Genomic DNA, 19,885 nt, shown 5'->3' on the forward strand with positions numbered 1-19,885 from the left:
AGAGGAGTATGACAACAATGGCACTTCAGTCTCTCTCCTACAGCTAAATAAGAATGCTTCTTTATAAAATTGGAAAACAGAGGTCTTAAAAATCTGTTCAGATCAATAGGGTTTTGTCCACGAAACTACTGAATTGACTTTCACTGTCTTAATAGCTAAAATAACTACTATAAAATCCTGTACTGCAAGATGTATCTAATTCTTAAAATTTTCTAAAAGATTTCAAATTCTATTTACATAAAAATATAATTACAGTATTGTAACAAGGTGCACTCACCTCTCATGAGCACCCCGTCTCAGTGAGTGTGCCTGCACACTCTCAGTTTCTGGTGTGTCTTCGATGACTCAGCCCTCCAGCCAAGTCTGTCTTCCGGGGTGCATGTCCAACAGGGGCCTCTCTCAGTGCCCTCTGTAACATCTCTCTCAAGTTGTCCCTGCTCCAGAACAGAGCAGTGCTCCAGGCCTCCTTCCCTGGAGGCAGTGTCTTCACCCTCTCAGGGCCTTTCTGGCTTCAGCTAGGCCACTACAGTTCAGTTCCCCTTCTGGGGTGCCTCAAAGTTCAGGCCACTTTCCCAGTGGCTGGGGTGAGAGGGAACCCAGACCCACCCTCTACTCCAGGTCCCAATTAGTAGCAGACATGCCATGTCCCTTTATCTAAGCTACACTGCTGCTCTAATTCCCTGGGCCACTTCCAGCACATCCTTCACCCTTACCTCAGGGTCTTCTCCTGATGAAGTCCCAGCAGCCAGCTCAGAGCTCCTTCTTGCTCTCCCTGGCTTTCAGCAGCACTGCCCTGTTCAAGGTCCTGTAGTTCCCTCAGCCAGCCAGGCATGCCATCCACTCTCCTCCAAGCAAGGGACTGGACTCATACTGGCCTTGCAGCTCTTCTTACACTAGCCTGCTGGGTCCCGATTGGCTGCTTCCCACACAGCCACTCTAGGCAGCTTGGAGGACCGCTCTACTGTCCTTTTCTGGGGCAGGATGTGGCAGGGGGCCTCAGGACCTAGTCCACCCCATCACAAGCACATTAAACCTTAGACTGCAATTGTACATACTCCAAAAGGAAATAACATATAGCTCAGGTTATAAAGTGAAAATAATGGAAACAACTTTTGAAGTTTCACCTTGTTAGTGTCTAGGGGAATTAAATTGCATTAAATACCAGCCTGCCTTCTAGATGGTTTCAAATAATATTTTTAAGATGCTATATTTTATAAATATTTAGTTTATAAATTGAACAATCAGATTTTAAAATGAATGAATCTAACATTTCAATTATGCTGTCAAAGCAAAGTTGAAAGTGGTGAATACTAATTTTATAAATATATGTTCTTGATTCTTTTAAAGTATAATTAATATAAATTAAAGGTTTACTCCTGCAGCTGCTCCCTCTGTAGTACTCCCATTGACTTAATTGAGAGCATTACCACACTACATCTGGCGCTATGCTGACGAGAAAGCGCTCTCTCATCGGCATAATTACTCCACCTCCACAAGAGGTGGAAGCTATGTCGGCAGGAGAGTGTAACTTACGTCTTTTTCACACCCGAGTGACATAAGTTAGTGACTTAAGTGGTAATGTAGACCAGTCCTCAGAGTTCTGCATATACCACATCTGTAGGCCTATGATGGATCTATTACTTTTTTACTGTAGGGTCTTGGCAATGCCTTAATCATGTCTCTACTATGGTACTTCAGTTTCCCTTCATTTGGGGTAGTTGCATGATTTTGATGCAGTTTAGCTTTCCACCCAAACCATAAAGTCTTTGCTTTCCAGGATAACAAAACGTACAGAAAAAACAAAATACATTCCTTTCCCCTCCCCAGCCATAATCTTCTTCCAGGAACATATGTTCTCCCTCTGCCTGCTACCTTCATTCAGAGGAGTGAGGGGTGCAGTATTGCTAACCCCAAAGTTCAAAAATAATGACTCTGGCTGAAAAATCATTAATCATGAGGAATTTTTAAAATTATGTTGTGTGTTTAGGTCTCTTGACTATTCAACGCTCCCTGCTCACACACTGGGTGAGTGAGACAATTAGTGTTGCCAGCACTCCCAAATGTATTAAAGTGATTTTGACCCCCCACTGCATGAGATCTCATGCACACATCTGCCCATCAATCAATTTTGCACCCCACCCAACTTCACCTCTGCTCCTTCTGCAGTTGCTGGGTCTCTTCATCCCTCTCTTCTAGGCTAGCGAGGATTGCAGCAGGGTCCTCTTCTCCTTTCCAGACTGGGGGGGCAACTCCAAGGGCCCTTCACCCCCCTCAGCCTTTTGCCAAGCCAGGTGTTGCAGGAAAGGAAAGGGGAGCAGAGCTGCCCTGAACTCATGGGCTCTTTCTGCTCCCTCCTCCCATCTGTGAGGGTATGTCTACACTACGAGAGTAGTTCGATTTTACTTAAATCGAATATGTGGAATCGATATTACAAAGTCGAACGTGTGTGTCCACACTAAGGACAGTAATTCGACTTTGTGAGTCCACACTAACGGGGCAAGCGTCGACATTGGAAGCGGTGCACTGTGGGCAGCTATCCCACAGTTCCCGCAGTCCCCGCTGCCCATTGGAATTCTGGGTCGAGCCCCCAATGCCTTCTGGGGAAAAAAATGTGTCGAGGGTGGTTTTGGGTAACTGTCGTCATCCAACCGTCACTCCCGCCCTCCCTCCCTGAAAGCGCCGGCGGGAAATCAGTTCGCGCACTTTTCTGGTCAGTGACAGCGCGGACGCCACAGCACTGCGAGCATGGAGCCCGCTGCGACCATCGCTGCAGTTATGGCCGTTATCAACACCTCGCACCTTATCATCCACCTTTCCCAGAGGCAGATGCTGAGAAATCAGGCGAGGAGGCTACGGCAGCGCGGTGAGGACCTGAAGTCTGAGAGTGGCACAGACCTGTCACAAAGCACAGGATCCCACGCCGAGGACATCATGGTGGCAATGGGTCATGTTGATGTTGTGGAACGGCGATTCTGGGCCCGGGAAACAAGCACGGACTGGTGGGACCGCATAGTGATGCAGGTCTGGGATGAATCCCAGTGGCTGCGAAACTTTCGCATGCGGAAGGGGACTTTCCTGGAACTTTGTGAGTTGCTGTCCCCTGCCCTGAAGCACAAGGACACCCGGATGCGAGCAGCCCTGACTGTCCAGAAGCGAGTGGCCATAGCCCTCTGGAAGCTTGCAACGCCGGACAGCTACCGGTCAGTCGCGAACCACTTTGGCGTGGGCAAATCTACCGTGGGGGTTGTTGTGATGCAAGTAGCCAACGCAATCGTTGAGCTACTGCTCTCAAAGGTAGTGACCCTGGGAAACGTGGAAGTCATCATAGATGGCTTCGCCGCGATGGGATTCCCAAACTGCGGTGGGGCTATAGATGGAACTCACATCTCTATCCTGGGACCGGACCACCAGGCCAGCCAGTACATTAACCGAAAGGGCTACTTTTCAATGGTGCTGCAAGCACTGGTGGACCATAGGGGACGTTTTACAAACATCAACGTCGGATGGCCGGGCAAGATTCATGACGCTCGTGTTTTCAGGAACTCTGGTCTGTTTAGATGGCTGCAGGAAGGTATTTACTTCCCGGACCACAAAATAACTCTTGGGGATGTGGAGATGCCTATAGTCATCCTCGGGGACTCAGCCTATCCGCTAATGCCCTGGCTCATGAAGCCCTATACAGGCGCCCTGGACAGTGAAAAAGAACTCTTCAACTACCGGCTGAGCAAGTGCAGAATGGTGGTGGAGTGTGCTTTTGGACGTCTCAAGGGGAGATGGAGAACCTTACTGACTCTCTCTGATCTCAGCGAAACCAATATCCCCATTGTTATTGCAGCTTGCTGTGTGCTCCACAATCTGTGTGAGAGCAAGGGGGAGACCTTTATGGCGGGGTGGGAGGTTGAGGCAAATAGCCTGGCTGCTGATTATGCCCAGCCAGACAGCCGGGCGATTAGAAGAGCCCAGCGGGACGCGCTGTGCATCCGGGAGGCTTTGAAAGCTAGGTTCCTGAGTGAGCAGGGTAACCTGTGACTATTAAGTTTGTTTACAGAGAAGCTGAACCTGCCCCCGTTTCTTTACCCAGTAAATGTTCACTATCCTCTCCACTTACATACCCCATTCACCCCCTTCCAACACACGTTTAAAAATAAAATCACTTGAAATTTGTTAATGAACACCGTTTTCTTTATTACTGTTTTCGCGGGAAAGTGTTGAACCTGGGACGCAGACTGTGGTGGGGAGCGGGTGTAGTGTAGTGATGCAAAGGACGCTTCTAAACTCCAGGAATGACAGGCTCCGCACTGGTGGACTGGTTGTTTCAACGGAGCCTGCCACCCCTCCTGTTCAGGACTCTGTGTGTGGGGGCTATGTGACTTTGTGGCAGGGGGAGGACGGTTACAGATCCCCTGCTTCGTGGCTCTGTGATCCAGGATAAGGACCGCTGCATAAGATCTCTAACCGCCCTCCCCTGCCACAAAGTCACATAGCGCTCCCCCCCCCCCCCCCCCCGAACATGAAAACCACCTCCCAGACTGACCAGGATGCAGTGAATGCAATGTGTGTGTGCCCTGCTGCTGAACCTGCCCCCGCGTCTGTACCCTGGTAAAGGTGACTGTCCTGTCCAATTACCAACCCCCTTCCCCCCCTTCAAACAGACTCTCCTCTAAAAGAACATGATGGAAACAGTAATTAACAGAAACGTATTTTTTATTAGCAACTACACATGAAACTGGGGGATGAAACTGGGACGGGGGCTTGTGTGAGGCGGGAAGGAAAGGACTTATCAAATTTTGGGGAATGAGAGCCTTCTGGTACTTGAGCAGTCTGCAGGGGTGGAGTGAGAGTTTTCATGGACTCTGCCGCCCCTCCTTCTTGGGACTTTGGGTGAGGGAGGTATGGGACTTTGTGGCGCGGGAGGGCGGTTAGAGATAGACTGCAGCGGGGCTCTGTCCTCCTGCCTCCGGTCCTGCAGAACATCCACAAGGCGCCGGAGCGTGTCCGTTTGCTCCCTCATTAGTCCAAGCAGCGTTTGAGTCACCTGCTGGTCTTCCTGCCGCCACCTCTTCTCCCGTTCCATGTGTGATCGGTGCATTTGGGACAAGTTCTCCCTCCACTGGGTCTGCTGGGCTGCCTGGGCTCGGGAGCAGCCCATAAGTTCCGAGAACATGTCCTCCCGTGTCCTCTTCTTCCTACGCCTAATCTGCGCTATCCTCTGGGAGTGTGATGCCAGGGTAGTTCGGGAGACAGTCGCAGCTGTGGGATGGGAAAAAGGGAGTGAATTCCTCAGAAAGATAAATTTTTGGGTAAACAAAGAACATAGTCTTTCTCTGTGAACAAGACCATGCACAGCACCTATCACATGCGCACTCAGGACAACGTCGAATTTTCGGCCTTCGCATTCAGTGCCTGGGGTCTTGCAGTGCAGATCAGACAAGCGGGACAGGACAGCGGAATTTGGGTAACAGGCTGACATGGTAAGCCGTAGACTTGTGGCTGCTTAAAACTTTAATAATAGCATTGGCCTCCTTTCACGTTCAAAGCAATGCCAGTCCCCGCTGCCAGCAATCCGGCAAGCATGAACTCTGCCCCTGTCCCACCCCCTCGCGGCTGTCCCAGGGAAAGATCCCTGTATCCTGCTCCTCTCCCGCCTCCACCGCGTGGCTCTAAACCGCCGGTTACAGTTCTGTAAAGGAACAGGCAAGCAGTCCCAATACTAACATGCCCCTACCTAATTCAAAGCAGGTCACCATGAGCGACATCACTCTGATGAGGATTTCAGAGACTGAGAAAGAACGGATGCTTCGGGAAAGCCTGCAAAGACCAGGGCCGTATGCCGCCATGCTCTGCAAGGCAATGATACCCGAGTACTTGATGGTCTCCTGGCACGGAAAAGTTTCCTACCACGGAGGACCCAATAAGGCCGCTCTCCCCAGGAACCTGATGCAAAGGCTTTCCAATTACCTCCAGGAGAGCTTCGTGGAGATGTCCCAGGAGGATTTCTGCTCTATCCCCGGACATATAGACCAGATTTTACTGTAGCTGCACTGGCAGGGACTAAACAGTAGAGCGCCTAGGGCAAAACAATCATGCTAAACCGGACATTGTTAGATTTTTTTTCAGTAGTTGCACTGCCAAGGACTGAAATGTGAAGCGTCTAGGGCAAACTAATCATGAAAAACCCATTGTTAATATTGTTAATATTCCTGTTCTGTTAAAAATAAATGTTTACATGTTTAAAACACTTACTGACTGATCCTTCCCCTGATTCTGTGTCCGGGTTAACGCCTGGGGACGGTTGGTAAGGGATCTCTGTAAGGGTGATGAAGAGATCCTGGCTGTTGGGGAAATCAGCGTTGTAAGCGCTGTCGACTGCCTCGTCCTCCTCATCTCCTTCCTCATCTTCCCCGTCCGCTAACATGTCCGAGGAACCGGCCGTCGACAATATCCCATCCTCAGAGTCCACGGTCACTGGTGGGGTAGTGGTGGCGGCCGCACCTAGGATGGAATGCAGTGCCTCGTAGAAACGGGATGTCTGGGGCTGGGATCCGGAGCGTCCGTTTGCCTCTTTGGTCTTCTGGTAGCCTTGTCTCAGCTCCTTGATTTTCATGCGGCACTGCGTTGCATCCCGGCTGTATCCTCTCTCTGCCATGGCTTTAGAGATTTTCTCGTAGATCTTTGCATTCCGTCTTTTCTATCGCAGCTCGGAAAGCAGGGACTCATCGCCCCACACAGCGATCAGATCCAAGACTTCCCGATCAGTCCATGCTGGGGCCCTCTTTCTATTCTGAGATTGCATGGCCATCTCTGCTGGAGAGCTCTGCATCGTTGCCAGTGCTGCTGAGCTCGCCACGATGTCCAAACAGGAAATGAGATTCAAACTGCTCAGACAGGAAAAGGAATTCAAATTTTCCCGGGGCTTTTCCTGTGTGGCTGGTCAGAGCATCCGAGCTCGGACTGCTGTCCAGAGCGTCAATAGAGTGGTGCACTGCGGGATAGCTCCCGGAGCTATTACCGTCGATTTCCATCCACACCTAGCCTAATTCGACATGGGCATGTCGAATTTAGCGCTACTCCCCTCGTTGGGGAGGAGTACAGAAGTCGAATTTAAGAGACCTCTATGTCGAACTAAATAGCTTCGTGGTGTGGACGGGTGCAGAGTTAATCCAATGTAATGGTGCTAAATTCGACATAAACTCCTACTGTAGACCAGGCCTGAGAGAGGTGTCTACTCCTGTGGGGAGGAGGGAGAGCCCTTCCGGCACCAGCTCTGATTGGCTGCTATGTCCCAGGAGGGGGGATAGTGGGAAAAACAGCCAGTCAAAAGGGGATTTCCCACAGTCAGAGTAGGGTGACCATCCATCCCGAATTGGGCAGGACAATCCCAAAATACAGAGTTCAAGTCCTGGTCCTCAACTGAATGACTCAGATAGCATTTGTCCAGGTTTCCTTGCGGTGCTGCTCCATGCCTGCCTGAGGCTCAGAGCTGGCACCAGTCTCTTCACGGTGGTGGGGGAGGAGGTGTGAGCTGGGCCTTAGCTCCCCTCTCCCCCCAGGAGGCTCCACTCCTGCTTCTCCTCTTCACCCCAAGCCCCACCCCCTGGCCAGGTCAGAAGTGAGAGCTGGGCTGTGGTAAGAGATGCTCAGAGAGCCCTGGCTGCTATGGGGTGCCCTGAACCCTCCACCTGCCCTTGGGGGTTGGGGACACAGGCTGGGGACTGCTCTCAGGCACCCCAGCCTCTTACGATGGCCTGGCTCCAGATTCCATCTTGGTCAGGGGGCAGGGTCTCTGCCCACACATGTCCCACTTTTGCCTTTTGAAAAGGTGGTCACCCTAAGTCAGAGCTGAAATTTGCAAGAGGGCTGGAGCTTCTCCTATCATCCAAGGAGAATGGACCTTGGCTTCTGCACCAGCCAAACTCATGTGACTCACAAGAAACACAAGAGTTGTCAACACTGGAAGTGGGGCTTTGTCCCTCTCTTTCAGGAACCCCTGGTCTGGGACCCCTCAATAAAAGCAGGAATGCACAGCAGGCCTCTTGCTCACACCAGTTCTCTCCTCCCAGGCCCTAACCTTCTACTTCCACCACAAGTTTAAATCTTTACCACTTGTGATCAGGATCACCTTTCTTGATGTAAGGGTAATATCAATAGTCATTTGTCCCTCCTCTTTGGATTCCTTCCTTTTCCGGTCTCAAACATCGTATCCTCCTCCTCAGTTCCTGCCCCTTTAGGCCTGCTCCCTGGCCCTTCACCAGTACTCTTAATGGAGATTCCTACTCCAGATCTTGCTTCATCGCTAGTGTCTTCTTCCTCTGAATGGAGCCTAACAGGTATAGGTTTCCCTGGCCTCTCTCTGTACTGAAGGAAGGTTTTGCCTTATATTTCCTGGAACTCCTTCTCATCCTGTCTTGATACAGCTTACAATTCCCAAGGTTCCCCTGGGACCTAGATCTCCCATATTCCATTTTTTGTGTGCTAAACCAAGACCAGGGCTCTTTTTGCATTATAGCCTCCCTTAAAAATCAATGTAACAAGACTAAGAAATTTATTTGGGCATCAACTTCCATGGGCTAAAGCCCACTTCATCAGATGCATGGAGTGGAAAATACAGTAGGAAGATATATATATACACACACACACAGAGAGAGAGAGAGAGAGAGAGAACATGAAAAAATGGGTGTTGCCATACCAACTCTAACGAGACTAATCAATTATGGTGGGCTATTATCAGCAGGAGAAAAAAACGTTTGTAGTGATAATCAGGATGGCCCATTTCAAACAGTTGACAAGAAGGTGTGAGTAACAGTGGGGGAAAATTAGCATGGGAAAATAGTTTTTACTTTGTGTAATGACCCATCCACTCCCAGTCCTTATTCAAGCCTAATTTAATGGTGTCCAGTGTGCAAATTAATTCCAGTTCTGCAGTTTCTCATTGGAGTCTGTTTTTGAAGTTTTTTTGTTGAAGAATTGCGACTTTTAGGTCTGTAATTGAGTGACCAGGGAGGTTGAAGTGTTCTCCGACTGGTTTTTGAATGTTATCATTCTTGACGTCTGATTTGTGTCCATTTATTCTTTTGCGTAGAGACTGTCCGGTTTGGCCAATGTACATGGCAGAGGGGCATTGCTGGCACGTGATGGCATATATCACATTGGTAGATGTGCAGGTGAACGAGCCTCTGATGGTGTGGCTGATGTGATTAGGTCCTATGATGGTGTCCCTTGAATAGATATGTGGACAGAGTTGGCAACGGGCTTTGTTGCAAAGATAGGTTCCTGGGTTAGTGTTTTTGTTGTGTGGTTGCTGGTGAGTATTTGCTTCAGGTTGGGGGGCTGTCTGTAAGCGAGGACTGGCCTGTCTCCCAAGATTTGTGAGAGTGAGGGATCGTCCTTTAGGATAGGATGTCGATCCTTGATGAAGGTATTTCTAGACTGCAATCAAGTCCTCTCTTAATCTTCTCTTTGATAAATAGATTGAACTCCTTAAATCATTCTTAGGACTTCCCTCTGAACTGTCTCCAATTTTTCAACATCCTTTTTTAAAATGTTAACAGAAGAAGCGGACACACTATTCCAATAGAGGGTCTCACTGGTGCCAAATACAATGGTAATAACCTTAATACTCCTGCTCAATATTCCTCTGTTTATACATATAAAGATCACCTTATATCCCCCTTGACAATAGCCCTGCACTGATAGGGGTCATGGCTGACATGAGCAAAGTCCTTTTCTGAGTCACTTTTTTATAGGATGCAGTCCCCTATCTTGTAAATATGGCCTACATTCTTTCTTTCCTACATGTATAACCTTGCATTTGGCTTTATTAAAATGCACCTTTGATTGCACCCTGTTTACCAAGCAATCTATATCATGTTGTATTAGTGACCTATTGTGATGTTTCTCAAGCCATCTGGGGCGGAGAGTCACCTCGTTACCACCTGCCTCCAGTGAGAGGGATTCTTGCCTGTGCCAGCTGGGGATTAGCTCCCTAACACAAACAACCCTTCCTTTGCCTTGAAGGTTGAAAATAGATGCACCCCAGCCCCTGAGTCCCTTCAAAGTGTCCCCATGTGGTTTCTAGCCCTGATCACTGATTACCCATAGAAATCCCAGATCTTCTGTTCCCAAAGGAAAGTGTACCACAGTTTACCCATTTTACCTTGATCACTACTTCTGTATCACACAACAGTTGAGTTAAATTATAGTAAAACAAAAGGAAATTTATTTAAGAAAAAATAGAGATTCAAATAGAAATAAGTGTGAGTGATGTTTCTTACACACAAAACAATCAGAAAACATGTACTAGGTGTACAATTAATAGCTACCTTAACTATCTAATAAAGTAGATTGTCACCTCAAAGTTCAGTTTCTTACAGAGCTTTCTAGTCCCAAGGAGCTAGGGCCAGTCTTCCATGAAGCACCCCTGCTTATCAAGATACTTCCATAGTGAATGGATGCAGAGTATCTTTCCCTACCACCAGATATACCGAATGAGTCTTGTCTTTATTCAGACAAGATAGTCCCCTCTCTGTCAGAGAATTCCTTGTCACTTCTGAGTGGTTTCGATTGTTTATAGATAAGGCTATGATTTAATCATGGGTATTTTTAGTAATATGGACAGGCCACAGGCCATAAACAAAAATTCACGGCCTGTGACCTGTCCATGATTTGTACTATAAATATCCCGACTAAATTTTAGGTGCTGCAGGTGTTCTGAGGGGAACGGGCGTTCTGATGGACTCTGCTGCTGCGGGGGGAAGGCGGGGGGGCAGCCCAGGGCCCTGCCACTCCCGGGGGCCCCAACGCTGCCGCTCCAGGGGAGGGGGCGGCCTGGGGGCCCTGCCGCTGCCACTGCGGGGAAGGGGGGTGGACAGTGGCTGGTGTGGCTGGCCCCAGGGGCTCGGGTGGCCCTGGGGTCAGCTGCACCAGCGTCTGCAGGAAGTCCTGAAATCTGTGACTTCCGTGAAAGACTCACAGCCTTATTTATAGTTTGTCTTTGGTGGTTTCCATTGACTTCTGGGTTGGTGCAAAGGTAGATACTACCTTACCAACCAAGGAAAGATGACAACCACCTCCCATTTGAATGGGCCATCTCTGAGATATATTATTCCCCAATGATTCACTTTCACGCCAAGACTATAAGGGCACAATTTTTCAATGTAGTTACATTAATCCTTAAATATTACCCAGACACACATCTGCTATAATTGAATAGTCATATGTTACAAGCTTTTAGTACAGACCTCACATGCTAACTTTTATGGATAAATACCATGAAAGCAGTGTATTAGGTGTAGTGAGTTTGTCAGGTCTGAGACAGGAGTTGCCTGTAAAGCACAGTGAACCCTTTGCCAGTTGACACCAATGTGCTTCTGTTTATACATCCAAGGATACATTCACTCTTTTTGCCACATTATCACACTATTCAGCTCAGAGGATGAGAAAATAAACATCTGGCAGATGTTAGTCACACATACTGCACAAAGGTGCTCAGATATTAGGGTGATGAGCACGGTATAAGAACCTGAATATAACAGTTGCTTGTCCACTATGACTCCTAAATCCTTTTCAGAATCTCTGATTTCCAGGATATAGTCCTCCATTTTGAAGGTGTGGCCTGCATTCTTTGATCTTATGTGCATGGGCTTGCCTTTGGCTGCCTTAAAATGCATTTTGTTTCAATTGGCCCATCCTACCAAAAGACCCAGATCACTTTCTATAGTTGCCATATCATCATTTACCACCCTGCCAATCTTTGTGTTATCTGCAAATTTTACTCAGTGATGTTACATTTACTTTCAGATAACTGATGAAAATATTGACTAGTGTCAGGCATAGATCTGAGCCCTTTTAAAATATTGACACAGCATTTGTTTTCTTGCCTTCTGGAACTTCCCTACTATTCCAGGATCTACTAAAAAATTATCGTCAGTGAGCCATAGAGTTCTCTGGCCAACTGTTTTAAAACTCAGAGCTGTGGCCAGGCTCTTAATAGTCTCTGCCCTCCAGGATAATGGAGAGTCAGAAGCCACATGGCTTTAGTGGGGCTGGACAGCCCTAGGTCTCCTGGGTTTAGAGACTTCTTCTCAAGAGTCCTTGGCTGGAGAAGGTAGAAGAACCCAGACCCACGCACTCCACTCAGTGTTCCAACTCAGGGCCCTTGTTTATGGCAGCCAGAACCAATCATTCTCTATTCCGTGCTGCTCTATAAGCTATTTCTTACCTCTCCTTCGCTATAGGCTCCCCCAGCCTCTTGCCCAGGGCCCTGCTTCTCCCTCTTTGGAGCACTGGCTTCTCTGGTAGCTTCTCCCCAGTCTACTGGAGGGATCATATCACTGCAATTCTTCTGCCTCTCTGGCAGTTTCTCTTCTCCTCAGAAGTTCCCCCTCTAACTGAGGTCCTTTTATCATGCCTGGGTGCCTCCCTGCCTAATTAACTACCTCTCAGTTACTTGATGAGTTAACTACTCCCAAGTGAACATGAGTTGCCTCATTCCCCATTGTGGAGCCTATCAGAGGGCCACCTACCCACTGACATTGTTTTTAACCCTATCGGTCATGAATTCTTTCACTGATACCTTTAGCTTCCCTTTATCAATTGTTTGCATTTCTTAACTTCTAATTCATTTTTCATTATTATCATCAACTTCCCCTTTTTTCTGATTATCTCTTTACTTTTTATTCTCTGCAATTAGTACGCCTTTTTAACTGATAAAACCTTGTTATGTGATTGTGGCTTTTTGGTGCCGCTAGAAATTTTTTTTAAACACATGGATTCAAGAGACATGGAAAAATAAACACACTTTTCTAAAAAAAAAAAAAAAAGCAATGAAGGTTAAATACAATTTTCATATATCACAGTTGATCATAGAATCATAGAATATCGGGGTTGAAAAGGACCTCAGGAGGTCATCTAGTCCAACCCCCTGCTCAAAGAAGGACCAATCCCCAACTAAATCATCCCAGCCAGGGCTTTGTCAAGCCTGACCTTAAAAACCTCTAAGGAAGGAGATCCCACCAACTCCCTAAGTAACCAATTCCAGTGCTTCACCACCCTCCTAGTGAAAAAGTTTTTCCTACTATCCAACCTAAACCTCCAGCACTGCAACTTGAGACCATTACTCCTTGTTCTATCATCTGGTACCACTGAAAACAGTCTAGATCAATCCTCTTTGGAACTCCCTTTCAGGTAGTTGAAAGCAGCTATCAAATCCCCCCTCATTCTTCTCTTCTGCAGACTAAACAATCCCAGTTCCCTCAGGCTCTCCTCATAAGTCATGTGCTCCAGCCCCCTAATCATTTTTGTTGCCCTCTGCTGGACTCTTTCCAATTTTTTCACATCCTTCTTGTAATGTGGGGCCCAAAATTGGACACAGTACTCCAGATGAGGCCTCACCAATGTCGAATAGAGGGGAATAATCACGTCCCTCGATCTGCTAGCAATGCTTTCCCCTCATCCACAGAGCCAGTTATACAGCCCAAAATGCCATTAGCCTTCTTGGCAACAAGGGCACACTGTCAACTCATATCCAGCTTCTTGTGCACTGTAACCCCTAGGTCTTTTTCTGCAGAACCGCTGCCTAGCCATTCGGTCCCTATTCTGTAGCAGTGCATGGGATTCTTCTGTCCTAAGTGCAGGACTCTGCACTTGTCCTTGTTGAACCTCATCAGATTTCTTTTGGCCCAATCCTCTAATTTATCTAAGTCCCTCAGTATGCTATCCCCACCCTCCAGCATATCCACCACTCCTCCCAGTTTAGTGTCATCTGCAAACTTGCTGAGGGTGCAGTCCACGCCATCCTCCAGATCATTAATGAAGATATTGAACAAAACCAGCCCCAGGACTAACCCTTGGGGTACTCTGCTTGATACTGGCTGCCAACTAGACATGGAGCCATTGATCACTACCCGACGAACTAGGCAGCTTTCTATCCACCTTATAGTCCATTCATCCAATCCATACTTCTTTAACTTGCTGGCAAGAATACTGTGGGAGAGCATATCAAAAGCTTTGCTAAAGTCAAGGAATAACACTTCCACTGCTTTCCCGTCATCCACAGAGCCAGTTATCTCGTCATAGAAGGCAGTTAGGTTAGTCAGGCATGACTTGCCCTTGGTGAATCCATGTCCACTGTTCCTGATCACTTTCCGCTCCTCTAAGTGCTTCAGAATTGATTCTTTGAGGACCTGCTCCATGATTTTTCCAGGAACTGAGGTGACGCTGACTGGCCTGTATTTCCCCGGATCCTCCTCCTTCCCTTTTTTAAAGATGGGCACTATATTTGCCTTTTTCCAATCGTCCAGGACCTCCCTGGATTGCCACGAGTTTTCAAAGATAATGGCCAATGGCTATGCAATCACATGAGCCAATTCTCTCAGCACCCTCAGATGCATTAGATCTGGACCCATGGGATTGTGCATGTCCAGCTTTTCTAAATAGTCCTTAACCTGTTCTTTCACCACTGAGGGCTGCTCACCTCCTCCCCATACTGTGTTGCCCAGGACAGCAGTGTGGGAGCTGACCTTGCCTGTGAAGACTGAGGCAAAAAAAGCATTGAGTACTTCAGCTTTTCCCACATCCTCTGTCACTAGGTTGCCTCCCTCATTCAGTAAGGGACCCACACTTTCCTTGACTTTCTTCTTGTTGCTAACATACCTGAAGAAACCCTTCTTGTTACTCTTAACATCTCTTGCTAGCTGCAACTCCAAGTGTGATTTGGCCTTCCTGATTTCACTCCTGCATGCCTGAGCAATATTTTTATACTCCTCCCCAGGCATTTGTCCAATCTTCCACTTCTTGTAAGTTTCTTTTTTGTGTTTAAGATCGGCAAGGATTTCACTGTTAAGTCAAGCTGGTCGCCTGCCATATTTACTATTCTTTCTACACATCGGGATGGTTTGTTCCTGCAACCTCAATAAGGATTCTTTAAAATACAGCCAGCTCTTCTGGACTCCTTTCCCCCTCATGTTATTCTTCGAGGGGATCCTGCACATCAGTTCCCTGAGGGAGTCAAAGTCTGCTTTTCTGAAGTCCAGGGTCCATATTCTGCTGCTCTCCTTTCTTCCTTGTGTCAGGATCCTGAACTTGACCATCTCATGGTCACCGCCTCCAAGGTTCCCATCCACTTTTGCTTCCCCTACTAATTCTTCCTGGATTGTAAGCAGCAGGTCAAGAAGAGCTCTGCCCTTAGTTGGTTCCTCCAGCAATTGCTCCAGGAAATTGTCCCCTACACTTTCCAAAAACTTCCTGGATTGTCTGTGCACTGCTGTATTGCTCTCCCAGCAGATATCACTAGCAAGACAATACTGAAGTAGCTTGATTTCATAGATGCTCAGTTACTACTGTGATGAGCACCATAGAAATACATATACATAAGTAGGGAGAAAAAAGTATTAGTCAAAGTTTAATATGTCCATGTAAAGTGTCACTCAGAAAAATTGTTATATCATAAAATAGAAGATCAATACTACAATTACTTTTTGGAGTGAGATCTTAAAAATTAACAAATTTCAGAATCCCTACATAATGGGCCTTCAAATTATGCTGATTTATTGGAATATTTTGGCATTCACTTCCATTTTTCAGCACACTTAAGTAGGGCCACAATTCATGAACTATGAGAACAAAGAAAAAGACAACTGAAAGTTTGAAAGCAAGTCTAATACTCACATTCATTGCAATTGTTTCAGATGAACATTCTCAAAAATCCCCGTGTATGGCTTGATGCAGCCACCCAGATATTTTTCTCTCTCTCCTTGGCTTTTGGAGGACTCATAGCATTCTCAAGCTACAACTCACCAAAGTAAGTATGGCTACGACTTTCACAGATTAGATTAACCATTTGTTGCATATTCTTCTAACTGTCAAAAACAGTATTTATTTGTGATACTTGTAAAGTATCTTATCAAAGTTTGACCTTCCAATGGCTAAACTATGTTCACACTATAAATGTGTATTTTAAATAGATTAGAAAGAAAAAATTACTCATTTTAAACCTGAAGGGAAAAAAAGAAGACTATTTCCCAAATATCACTATTTGCAAGAATATTATGAATATTATTTCTTATTGAAACTGAGCATAATTTCATTTCAGGACTTACATTTTGTGATTTTCCTGTGGGTAAAATTATATACACAAACACACACACAAATATTAGGGCTGTCGATTAATCACAGTTAACTCACGTGACTAACGCAAAAAAATTAATTGTGATTAAAAAAAGTAATCATGATTAATCGCAGTTTTAATCACATTGTTAAACAATAGAATACCAATTGAAATTTATTAAATATTTTTGGATGTTTTTCTACATTTTCAAATATATTGATTTCAATTACAACACAGAATACAAACTGCTCACTTTATGTTATTTTTATTACAAATATTTGCACTGTAAAAATGATAAACAAAAGAAACAGTATTTTTCAATTCCCCTCATTCAAGTAGTATAGTGCAATCTCTTTATCGTGAAAGTGCAACTTACAAATGTAAGGTTTTTTTTGTTACATAACTGCACTCAAAAACAAAACAATGTAAAACTTTAGAGTCCACTCAGTCCTACTTCTTGTTCAGTCAATCTCTAAGACAAACAAGTTTGTTTACATTTACAGGAGATAATGCTGCCCACTTATTTACAATGTCACCAGAAAGTGAGAACAGGTGTTCGTATGGGACTTTTGTAGCCGGCATTGCAAAGTATTTACTTGTCAGATATGCTAAACATTCATATGCCCCTTCATGCTTTGGCCACCATTCCAGAGGACATGCTTCCATGATGATGATGCTTGTTAAAAAAATAATGCATCAATTAAATTTGTGACTGAACTCCTTGGGGGAGAACTGTATGTCTCTGGCTCTATTTTACCTGCATTCTGCCATATATTTCACATTATAGTAATCTCAGATGATGACTCAGCACATGTTCATTTTAAGAACACTTTCGCTGCATATTTGACAAAACGCAAAGAAGATACCAATGTGAGATTTCTAAAGATAGCTACAGCACTTGACCCAAGGTTTAAGAATCTGAAGTGCCTTCCAAAAGTTGAGGCGTGGAGCATGCTTTCAGAAGTCTTAAAAGAGCAACACTCCAATGCAGAAACTACAGAACCCGAACCACCAAAAAAGAAAAACAACCTTCTGCCAAAGGCATCTGACTCAGATGATGAAAATGAACATGCATCGGTCCACACTGCTTTAGATTGTTATCAAGCAGAACCCATCATCAGCATGGACGCATGTCCCCTGGAATGGTGGTTGAAGCATGAAGGGACATATGAATCTTTAGTGCCTCTGGCATGTAAATACCTTGCGATGCTGGCTACAACAGTGCTATGCGAACGCTTGTTCTCACTTTCAGATGACATTGTGAACAAGAAGCAGGCAGCATTATCTCCTGCAAATGTAAACAAACTTGTTTGTCTGAGAGATTGGCTGAACAAGAAATAGGACTGAGTGGACTTGTAGGCACTAAAGTTTTGCATTATTTTATTTCTGAATGCAGTTTTTTTACATAATTCCACATTTGTAAGTTTAACTTTCATGATAAAGAGATTGCACTATTTTTTGTTTTTTTACAGTGCAAATATTTGTAATAAAAATAAATATAAAGTGAGCACTGTACACTTTGTATTCTGTGTTGCAATTGAAATCAATATACTTGAAAATGTAGAAAACATCAAAAAATATTTAAATAAATGGTATTCTATTATTGTTTAACAGTGGAATTAATTGAACGATTAATTTTTTTAATCGTTTGACAACCCTATATATATATATAAACAGTCCACAGTCTAGGTCCATGAATTAAATTGTAGACTAGTGATTAAAAACTAATTATTTTGCTAAATATATATGTTGAATAAACCCTATCATGTTGTATAAATTAATTTGTATGTGTTCTCTTTCTAGAAATGACTGTGAGAAGGATGCTGTGACAATAGCAATTGTAAATAGTATGACATCACTGTATGCCTCCATCCCAGTTTTTTCTATTTTGGGATTTAAGGCAACCACTGGTTACTGGGACTGCCTGGACAGGTGAGACGCTTGGATTTTCAGATGCTACAGTGCAGCCTAAATAGATAACAACCTACTGCAGAAACATATATTCAGAGAACACATTTGTATTGAAGGAGAACAAGTTATAAATAGGAAACCTAATATAAACATTTTTATGGCATATGCACATTAAAAGGTCATTATCAATAATTATCAGAGGAGGCATTAATAACACGTAAAACAAATACTAAAATACTTATTCATTATTATTATTTATTTATTTATTTGTATTACAGTTGTGCCTGAAGGCCCCAGTCAGGGATCAGTGCTAAGTTGTGTTAGGTGCTATACAACTATATAGTAAAATGACATTTCCTGCCCCAAAGAACTCTGTCTTACAAAACACAAGTGGCTCTGATAACAGGTGGAAGCGAGAGGGAGAGAGGACAAGGTAGCAATAATATGAACATGTTTTTACAAAGACCTGCTGTATGTATTCTGTCTTCATAGAGAGTCTGAAGGTGGAGTTTGTATTTGAAACTATAAGCCATATTGTAGTAATTAGTTCTCCAAATATTTTCCCCATAATTATTTTGACAACAATACCCCCATTTAACATTTTTGTTTCTATTATGAACACTGTATATAACTGAATGCAATTCTCTATTAATATTTTAATAAATATATACAGTACTGACTATAGCTAGGTGAGTGCAAAATAGATAATGGGTCCCAGCAAAAGCTTCTGTAGCTATAATCTAAAGATATCTAAACAAATTCTTATACATTAAGGAAAAATGTTGAAGCATGCTTTCTCTGGCAGGAACATTATCGGTATCATCAATGAATTTGATCTTCCAGACCAAAGCATCATGAGAGACAACTATACAATCTGGTTTGGATTCCTGAACACAACCCATCCAAAAAAAATTGGTAGTCTCAAATTGAGAAGTTGTGACCTTCAAGAATTTCTTGAGCAGGTATCATGCTTGCATGCTACAAAATAACCCTTGCCCAAAAATGTTATGGACCGTGATACTTTTCATCTTCCTAATGTATATGTTCCGTTGTACTTGCAAAACATTGCTAAAAAGAACATGGGATACCTACCAAACCGACCATATTTCTTTTCTTTCTACGTTTCAGGCATCGGTATTGTTATAAAAACTTTGAGCTCAAAGGTCTCTGGCTTATCATTCCAAGAATTCCTCTATCAACTTACACCATAACACAATTTTTTAAACTGCACCAAGGTTTTCCCATCTGGAAGCTACCATGGGCACATGATTCACCCTAATTTGGCTTATTTGCATAGCACAGGAAATACATTTGGACCAAGAATTTTTAAAAAAAAAGAATCTTATGCTAGACCCCTAAATACATATTTAGGCACCTAAATAAGTGAATTGATCTGCAAAAGTGCTTAGCAGCTAGCAGTTCTCACTGACTTCAGTACTTAACACTTCTGAAAACCAGGTAATTTATATAGGAGCCTAATTTACAAACTCATTTTCTTAAAATTAATAGATTCTTAGATTTTAAGCCAGAAGGGATCATCTAAGTCTGACCTCCTTCATAACACAGGCCATAGGACTTCCCTAAATTAATTCCTGCTTCAAGTCCAATAGCTTGAAATTAGAGCAGGGATCAGCAACCTTCGGCACGCGGCCCGCCAGGGCTGGGCTGGTTTGTTTACCTGCCCCGTCCGCAGGTTCGGCCAATCGCGGCTCCCACTGGCCGTGGTTCACTGTTCCAGGCGAATGGGGGCTGCGGGAAGCAGTGGCCAGCACATCCCTTGGCTCACGCCGCTTCCTGCAGCCCCCATTGGCCTGGAACGGCGAACCGCGGCCAGTGGGAGCCGCAATCGGCCGAACCTGCGGACGCGGCAGG

At 44.9% G+C, this 19,885-nt stretch overlaps 1 protein-coding gene across 1 annotated transcript in view; it reads left to right on the forward strand.

Moving 5' to 3' along the window:
- The window catches only part of LOC135873401 (sodium-dependent neutral amino acid transporter B(0)AT3-like), a 91,416-nt gene that overhangs the window by 60,241 nt on the left and 11,290 nt on the right, over positions 1-19,885 (forward strand). The window contains exons 6-8 of the mRNA XM_065397864.1: positions 15,684-15,796; positions 17,906-18,034; positions 18,819-18,975. Coding sequence (XP_065253936.1) covers positions 15,684-15,796; positions 17,906-18,034; positions 18,819-18,975 — 399 coding nt within the window. The remainder of the gene's footprint in view (positions 1-15,683; positions 15,797-17,905; positions 18,035-18,818; positions 18,976-19,885) is intronic.

This window comes from Emys orbicularis, chromosome 2, assembly GCF_028017835.1.
Source record: "Emys orbicularis isolate rEmyOrb1 chromosome 2, rEmyOrb1.hap1, whole genome shotgun sequence".
NCBI classification, from domain to species: Eukaryota; Metazoa; Chordata; order Testudines; family Emydidae; genus Emys; species Emys orbicularis.